At 43.5% G+C, this 9,535-nt stretch overlaps 1 protein-coding gene across 1 annotated transcript; it reads right to left on the bottom strand.

Annotated features, from left to right (window-relative positions):
- Positions 1–1,325: 1,325 nt before the first annotated feature.
- On the bottom strand, positions 1,326–5,450 carry LOC120375760 (putative surface protein SACOL0050). The gene is made up of 2 exons (XM_039496673.1): positions 5,322–5,450; positions 1,326–3,862 (listed from the first exon to the last, which is right to left on the bottom strand). Exon 2 carries the CDS (start codon positions 3,691–3,693, stop codon positions 2,071–2,073), a length of 1,623 nt encoding a protein of 540 aa, XP_039352607.1. The 5' UTR covers positions 3,694–3,862; positions 5,322–5,450; the 3' UTR covers positions 1,326–2,070.
- Positions 5,451–9,535: the final 4,085 nt, after the last annotated feature.

The following is a 9,535-nucleotide window of genomic DNA, read 5'->3' as shown; positions in this document are numbered from 1 at the left end:
ACAGGGGCAGACCAGATTTCACGGTCCCTGATGTGTTTTTCATGGCCGTGAATTTGGTAGGGCCTTAGAAATAGAACAAGGTGACAGGGTCACAAGTAGGGTTGCTCAAAAAAAAAAAAATTGCAAATGATCTATTTCCTGGCAAAGTGAGAGACCACTCTCTCTGGGCAAGGTAGTCTGACTCAGAAGCCATGTCTAATAGAGGAAGCATGTGGGACCTAGAAATACAACTGCCACATGGCACTATGACAGCTTCAGCCATAGACTAAGGCTACATATATACACTGTGCGCCACAGGTTTGTGAATTACAGAGTACATTTAAATGGTGCATTCTAACTAACCCATATAGGCACTGCTGGCACAAACTCAAAAGTACCTGCTTTGCATTAACTTAGTTCTCTTTTTTAAAAAAGGATGCATTAATGTGAACTAGGTACTTTTTAGTTTGCACCAGCAACATCCGCATGGGGTACTTAGAGTACAACATTTTGGTGCACTCTGTAATGTACACGACCATACTCTGCAATGCAGGGCAGAGGAATTTTGAGATTAATGTTAACCGGTCCCAAACCGGTCTGCTTTCCTAAAGCAGACATTTTGTTTAGGGAGTATGTGTGTGGTGGTGGGGAGGTTGGAGTATTTTGAAATTTCTCCAATCAAGGTTTCCTGAACATTTTGATCCCAGAAGAGTTTTGACTTTTCATCCCCTTTAGGAAGAAAAGGAATGTCCAAATTTCACACAGGAGGGAAACTTTCCCCCAGCCCCAATCATTACTAGTTAGACTGATGATGAAACAGTCATTGCTTTAAAAAAAAAAAAAAAAAAGGAATTCTAGCACTGAAATTTGCAGCAGTGAGCCATAAGAGATGCTTTTTGTTGCCATCAGAATTCAGTAACAGTAACTACATGAAGAGTTCAGGTGTGATGCCAGCCCCATTCCTGATAGAAGCCTAAGGCAGAGTGGGATCACTTGGTTTGTAGTTTCATACATCTTAGGAACCAGCTACATTGTGTTCGCATGCACACTGCTCAGTGTGGAGGACACCTATTCCTTGTAGAGGCAGAGTTGAATGTTGTCAACTGCAGAGAGATAAGTGGTAAAGCAACCCTTCTCCCCCATTCCTCCCTTTCTGCCCAAGAAACCAGCTAGCGGCTGGAACTAATCCAGAAAGAAAGGAGTTTAAAAGAAGCCCTACTATTGGTAACAGAGCACATGTTTGTATTTGTTAATTCTGTATATCCAACTTTCACATTAGAAAGGTCACAGGAATGTACATGTTCAAGTGAAATTAAACATGCAATACTGAGAAGCAGGCACAAGCATTAATGATCAGTAAAGACATCATTTATTGAGAGTCACAAACATTAAAATGTTACTTGAGATTGCTAAAGGATTTCTCCATTCACTAATACTGTATAGCAGCTGTGCAGACCCCCCCCCCCCCCCAATACATTTGTACCATCTAAAATAAGTTAAATAGTTTTAATTCATCTGACAGTGGTAGTTTCTTCTTTCCATATAATATATCTATCTAACTATAAAGACAAAAGCAGATTCTCCTTCTACAAGTAATGGGTTAAATGCAGAGTTATACCCAAAAAAACTTTGTTAGCAGCATTCAGATTAATTTAGATATTAGACAGTGAATGGGATAGGGGGAATAACATAAGGGACAAAAAAAGCATTCCCTGACTACACTAAAGTGTGGATCTATAAAAACCCCACACAAACACCGCATCATTGTGTATGTGGATCTGATTGGCTTGGCCCAAATGGAAAACCAGGCTCCCAAATCCATATTAGAAGAGTGGAAAATACAGGAAGATGCACTGCAAATTTGGACAGTCATAATATTTTACAGGACATTAAGAAACTATTATGGGCATATCCCCTGTGGCATGCTTGGTATCTTCCTCCCAGCCTTACTGTGTGGGACAGTGGTTTTGGGCAATTATGGTTGAAGAGCAGGAATTTAATGGGAGAGAAGTGGCATTAAATCAGTGTTCAGTTTGTCCATTTTACTCTGACTCTGGTGATTCAGCTGAATCACAATTAGTTACTGGAACTTCAGGTGCAACAGGTCCTTCTGCATAGGTTATAGGGCTCAGACATGGAGTCAGTTACTTCTGTTCGCTGGGGCTCCTCTGAAGCAGGTACAGCGTCACTGTTAGCTGTGGAGTCTGATGCTAGGGCCATTTCACCCTCAGATCCTTGGGTTTCTGAGGGTATGGGAGTCTCAGCATTTTCAGCCTCCTCCAAAAGCTGGCACTTTTCTACATGATTTTCAGGGACATGAGAAAATGGTAGTTCTCGAGGAGGTGCCAGTTGCTCCACATTCAGCTGCTGCTGCTCTGGTTTTGGTACCTCAGCGACCTCTAGTTCAGGTGCCTGATCTTCCTCCTCTTGAATTGCAGAATTCCCCCGTCTCTCCTTGTATCCTGCAAGATCACTAGGGGACTGGGAATCCACGTCATTCTGCTGACCCTGGTTCTCCTTCAATTCTTTGGTCTGTGCAGGATGTAGAGCCTCCATCTCTTGTGTGGCCTGTGCAGTAGGTTGGGTCTTTTCTATTGTTAGTTTAATAGGAATGGTCACAGGTTCCAGTGGACTCTCTTGAGAAGCCTTGGGTTCTGCAGGGCCCACACTAATGTCTTCCATAATCTGCATGTTTTTAGTAGTACCTTGTGGAGCCTCTATGGTCTGTATAGTTGGCTGGGTCTCAAGTGGACCATGTGCTACAAGCTGGGCTCCAGTTTGTTCTTTGGTTTGTGCAGCAGGGTAGACCTCAGCTTCATCCTGTACAGTCCAACTTTCTCTTGTACTGCATGCAGTGGTTTGCGCCTGCTCCTCTTGTGCAGCCTGCTTAGTCACATCTGTGGTGCATGCAACCGACAGACACTGGGCAGCAGGCTCTCTGTCCTGTGTAACAGAATGGGCCCTAGACTCTTGTACTCTGTCTGCATCAGGCCAAGCCTCAGTTTCTTCTGTTGTCTTTCCAGCAGACTGAGTCTCACCAGCCTCTTGTTCAGACTCAGATATGGGCTGGACCTCTCTTTCTTGAGCAGTCTGTAGAGTAGGCTGGGTTTCACCAGTGTATTGGGGAGTCTCTTGTATGTTCTCTGCAGTAGGTTGGCCCTCAACAATCTCCACTGTTGTCTGTACAGTAGTGTCCATCTTACCAGCTTCTTGCATTGCCTCAAGTGCAGGCTGATCTTCTACGTAGTCTTCTGTGATGCATGAAGCCAGCTGCCAGTCCTGTTTAACAGGTTGCCTGTTCTGTGTTACCTTTGTATTAGGCTCAGCTTCTCCAATCTCTTGCTCCATCTCTGCAGCAGGCTGGGCATCAGTGTCCTGGGAGGCCTTTCCTGTGCTCTGTGCAGTAGTCTGGGCTTCATAGCCTTGTACAGTCTGCAGAACAGACAGGGTTTCTTCAGTGTCTTCTGGTGTCTCCTGTGAGCTGGGTGCAGCAGGCACCCCATCGGACCTCCTAGGCTGTGCTTCAACAGTGGCTTGCTCAGTGTCTTTCCTAGTCCCTGTGAAAGGCTGGCTCTCGGTGCATTCAGAAGCCTCCTGTGAGGTATGTGCAACAGCATGTGTCTCATTAATCTCAGCAGCTCCTTCAGCCTTCTGGTCCTTACATTTCTTACAAATCCTGCAGAACCCTTTCTTCTTACTGAGTTGGCACCCCATGCTGAACGCCTACAACAGCAGCCCAGCTAGAAATATTCAGAAGTGGCTTCACTCTTGTTGATGCCCTCAGTACAGTGCAGGTAGCAGGGCTTTTCCTGGAATAAAGGAGGGTGTGAAAGGCTCTTGCTTTCCGTGCCAGAAGTATCCTAGTAGCCAGTCAACATCCCACCTGCAAGATATTAACAAATTCATTAACACCCATGGAGTTTGGCTACTTAGGCTTGCAAAATGAGATTAAAGTTTAGGCAAGAGTGAAATAGTCATTTAGTTCTTTTGTTTTATCCTTTTGCACCCCATGCTAAGTATCTTTGGGTGAATCAATTAATTAACCCAAACAACTTCAAAATAAAGCATTAATCGTCTCCTGTCATGGGATCTTGGGGCAAAAGGGCTTACAGCTGTCAATTACTGGTGGGTTAATATGTTTAGTAGGTAACAGGGCTGTAGCACAGAGATCCAATCTAAAGGGGTAGGATCACAGTTTCACCCAGCCAAAGGTGTCATTAGCAAAATCTGTCCCCAAAGGGATATACCTGAGAGGACCTAAGAGGGATTTCAAGTACAGTGTGGCCTGCAATTATGACCATTACATAGATTAGGAAAGTGTTCACTGCCTGCCTCTCATCTCTTATTCCCCCCCCCCCCCCAAAAAAAAAATTAATCTGCATAGCCCCTCCATATTAGAGATGCACTGTATCTAGGTATAGTCTCATGGATTTACATGTTAAGAGGTTAAAGCTTTAAACTAGCAACTCTTCCTGAAGAGTTTTAAACCAATCTGGGGTTGTCTCATAGCAAGATGAGCAATAAAGCCTGTGTAATTAGCTCTTATGATGCACTGAGGCTACTCTCCCACAGCAGAATTGTCTCTGCAGAGCCAACCCATTAGTAGTTTTGCATTAAGCAAGCTGGGGTACTGTTTCACATGACCACTTTCCAAATGGCAGACAGACTGAGATACAGAGTTATTCAGTCATTGCACAGGATAGGGTACTTAACCTCAAACAGGAGCAAGCCTACATCATGGACATTAGGCAAAACATTTTCAGGTACAAGACATCTGTGAGGGCAGCTATGATTAGCAAAGCAAGTTTAAGGAAGGCAACTCTTTATTAAAATGTACAAAGCTATATTTATTCAGAATCTTATCTACATACTTTAGTGACAAGGAAGTTATTGCTTTTCACATTTCATCTCTGCAAAGTCAGTCCAGCTGAGAGGCAGAGGAATTGTCTACTGGTTCAGGCAAAGAGGAACTTTTTAGTAACTTACACTTGCAGGAGTAAATTGTGCCTCAGACAACCCCTGTACAAATCAATTTGCCATTTGGCAAGACAATAGGGCACCATGAATATAACTAAGCAGGAATTAGCTTTGCAACCCTTCCCATTACAGAAAATGCATATGCCTCCCAATATTATGTTTACAGAATCATTTTTCAGATAACCAGCCACACAACCAAGATCCTTTCACACAGTGTCTAAAATACCACACATATTATTATTAGAACATTAGGCTTCAGACCCAATCAAGAGAACCACATCCAAAAATATATGCCTTGCCCCTTTTTAAATCTGTAATGAAAGATCTAAAGAATTGCTTGATTAATCACATAAATACCCACTTACCAAAAGTTTCACCCTGTAAAATAATGATAGGCTTTAACTCTACAGTTTCAGTTAATCCCTCAACATCTCTCTGTCCCTCAAGCTGGATTTAAATAGGGCTGTGTAGCACCAAAATCACTTTCCCCTGAGTCCCTGAACATTAGTTCCTCTGAATGACTGTTCCCACACACCATGTTCCTTATTTGTGTATAGTCTGAAAATGGAGATGAATGTCCCATATTATAACCTTGTGTGGCTGCTTCTCTATGTTTAGGCTACAAAGATGGATCACTTGATGATTACTTGTTCTATTCATTCTCTTTGAAGCACCTGGCATTGGCAACTGTAGGAAGACAGGATACTGGGCTAGATGGACCGTTTGACCCATTATGGCCGTTCTTATGATCTTAAATATTTTTGGTCACTCTGTATTTAGCTTTAAAAGTTAAAAATGAAGGAAGAACAATATGTAACATGTACTGACATTCATACAGACTGAATGATGTTTGAAAACTATGCAAGGACACTGGCATGTAATATTGTCCTATGCAGGAAAAGCCAGTGACAATATCCTGCACCAAGCAGTTAGGTTTTCTGATCTCTACAGTTGTCCTGTCTTGCAGAGTTAGGCCCTGATCCTGCAAAGCTTTAAGCACGTAGCTGAAGTTGCGTAACTTAAATCGATTTCCCTCCCGTACTGTAGACCATGCCTTAGTAACTCCTGTTACTCCAGCTAAGGCTGTACACTATTTCTGAAAGCAGATGAGTCAAGACATGTGGCCAAGTAGTCAAATCCATTTTTAAACTGCTCTTGGGTATCATTTCAGCTGCTAGGTGGTTTCTTTGGCAAGACAAGAGTTTCTTACCAGTGTTGTATTATTACCAGTGTATGCTCTATATCTGAAATTTTATATGCCCTCATGTGACGTTTCTAAGCTCTCTTTCATGGTACTACTTCTGATTTTGTGAATGTAGCTTAACAGACTGTTTTAAGGGATATTTTGTAATTTTAGACTTCAGTTTGGCTATATGCAGAGCCAGGGGCGGCTCTAGGAATTCGGCCGCTGCAAGCAGTCATGCCTGTGGGAGGTCGAATGGAGCCGCGGGTCCCGTGGCTCCAGTGGACCTCCCGCAGGCATGACTGTGGAAGGTCCGCCGGAGCCGGCTGCCGCCCTACCGGCATTTTGCTGCCCCAAGCGCGCTTGGCGCGCTGGGGTCTGGAGCCAGCCCTGTGCAGAGCAAATGCTTATCTACAGGTTAGAATTACTATTTTGGTAGCATTGTTAGAGCTCAGGAAAATGCTGCCCTCTGAGATGAGACAGGTTTCTTGATGTAGAATGACACCCCAGCAGCCCATAGGAATAGTTCTGCCACAGCAAGGTGGTGTAAGTAGGAGACTTCAGAGAGCAAATGCTGTAGGGAGCCATTTGTCATGACGCTACTGAGTGGAGTATTGGAGATGTGTCCCCTCCCCTCTTTTTAAGATCTGATTGTGCACTACAGACTCTCTCATATTTATCATTTGGACACACTTTTTTTCTTGGAAATGTAAACATGCTTAGCAGTGAGACAGGGGCTTTTAAGAGTTTCCTATCTATGCTTTAATTTCATATGTCCTCAGCATTCAGAAGTGGTGAAGTTCTGCTGAACTATGTGACTATTCAGCTTGTAAGGAAGAAGTTTCTGTAAGTTGGTCACTGTCTTTTTGCTGCCCATTGACAACCAGAACCATTGAAGTTTATTTCACTCTCTTCCTTAAACCACTCAGTAAGTGAGAACTTACAGAGACATTATATATTGAAGTGATCATAAAATAGTTATTGACAGTTTCAAACATAAAAAAGTCTCCAAGTTTTGTGACTCCTCTACCCCTCATCCCAGAAATGCACAATGTCATATGAGGCCTGGCTTGTCCACTTCTAATCCCCCCAAAATATGAAATCAGGTATAGGACTCTGCATTTTTAGTCAGCTTAGCCGGTACTTGGCTTTAATCTGCACACCTTCTATGAGACCTAATGCCTGCCACAGAAAGTACTAAATCAGCTTCCCTATCTCTAGTATCTATGATGTCTCTAAAGAGCTCACCTAAATCACATGCCCATACTAAATGGAGAGAGGTTGCTCTGTAGGGCCTTTATATAACTCTTCTTCAAATGCTTTTATGTATTTGCTGTTGGGCTTCAATTTAAGCAAAGAATGTAAGCGGCAGATGATTGAAACTGACCACAGAATGCACTCTGCAATGAAAAGCTGAAATGGCCATTACCCTTCCCTGCACCCTGACTCCCATTACTTCACAGAGAAGCCTTTCACTTTTTCACATATATTTCATTGAGATCCTTAACTCACTTAGACTTACTCAGGAAGGAAAGAAAATTTCACTTCCTTCCATATGATATTCTGATTTCCCCCAGGCAATGTGATAGGATCAGTGGTGCAACAAGGCCTCGGTGCAAGAATAGATTAGGAACCCCCTCCTAATTCTGAAATCTGACCTCCACCCCCAGCTCCAGGCCAGTACCCCTCAACCTCCCAACACTTGTCTAGATCCCTGCAGTCGCAATCCTGCCCCGTTCCAGTTCCCCTCCAACTCTAATTCATCCCATCCACCCCCAACCCTAGCTCCTAGAGGCCATTCAAGACAATCTGCCATGCTAGAGAACAATTCAGTGTACCCCCCCCGCCCATACCACTCAAATTTTGGCCTAGCCACTCTTCAGTCAGGCATTGTGACCAGGGGGTCGCAGCACCACTCACTCAAATATGGCCCAACCACCACACTGTCATGATGGAGGGGCAGCTGGGTCAAACCTGAGCTGTGATGTAACCCTGTGTGCCAGGGCACAATGTCTGGAGCAGGGAGCTGGGCCCAGCCCCATGGGACACAAGAGCCACCGCTATAGGATGAACGCAGGATGGGTTTGTTGCCAACTCCTGGGCCCAGATCGTCTCTGTTGGTCCCTCTGGGTGGGCACCTGTAACTTCTTTGATCTAGGCATGACTACACCATTGTAGTTAAGCTATTGGTGAAATGTTGTTCACCAGGAAATGGGCATAACCCCACAGGATCACGACCAAAGTATGTGACACAAAACATAGGTGCTAAGTTCAGCTGGTAATGTGAATGAAGTAAGTGTAACTACACCAGGGATAAAGAGATACATTTATTACTCACTTTACAGATAGTTTAGTAATCAAAGAGATTATATTGTGCATCTTTTACATTGATAGCAGCAGAGTCATTTAAGAGGGCTGGGAGTGATTATAACTTATGTGACAGTGTGTGCTGCAGGGCAAGTGTAAATATGTGAGATAAGTCATAAAATGCATTCCACTCTAGTTGGGTAAGCCATTATCAGTGAGGGAGTTCTTAATTTGGGGAAGTGGTGTTAACCCCACCACTGGCCACAATGGTACCCTTAGTCTCATTAGGTATGGGCATTTCAGCACCATCTACAAGCACAACCAATTAGAAGTTTTTGGCCAATCTCTTTGTTTCATTAAGCCCCATAAAGTAAAAGTCACTGGCAAACACTCTGGCACTATGGCCTAGAAACTAGAACACTAGACTAGGACTCAGGAGACCTAGTTTCTTATCTTTGTTTTGTAACTGACCTGCTGGGTGACTATGGGCAAGTCACTTCACTGCTCTGTGCCTCAGTTTCCCCACCTGTAAAATGGGGGTAATGATAGTGACCTCCTTTGTAAAGTACATGGAGACTTACTGATTAAAAGTGATAGATCAGAGACAGGTATTAGGAGTCTGAACAAGGATTCTTGTATTTATTCAGTGGGGTTTTGAGGTTGTTTCTCAAAAGCAGAGCATAGACAGATAAGTCTGGAGAGGGACTACTTTGGTTGTCTCCTCTCTTTGGGTACCCCTCACCCCACGATTCTTTGTAAATTTTGGCAGGGCAGAATCAGGCTATCAGCATTCTAAAGTGCCATTAACAGAGCACCATTGTATAAGCAACAACTCATCTGTTGACCCAAGCTACAGGTCCAAGCTCAGCAGTAGATTGTTTGGTATAAACAGCTAAATGGTTTAATCAAGCACACATTGTGATTTGCATAACAGTAATAGTCAACTTTCATTATAGAAAAGCTAAAGGATCCCAAGTGGGAATGGGGATCTATCATCCTGGGAGATGTACAGGGAATCTCTCCATGGGAGAGTTCACAACCTAAAAGACCCAAAGAAAAGTAAATTGGAGAAACAATTTATGAGAAAGA

Source organism: Mauremys reevesii, linkage group 12 (assembly GCF_016161935.1).
Source record: "Mauremys reevesii isolate NIE-2019 linkage group 12, ASM1616193v1, whole genome shotgun sequence".
Taxonomy (NCBI): Eukaryota; Metazoa; Chordata; order Testudines; family Geoemydidae; genus Mauremys; species Mauremys reevesii.
Note: the sequence above shows the minus strand (reverse complement) of the source record. Positions and strands in the feature narration are given on the sequence as shown.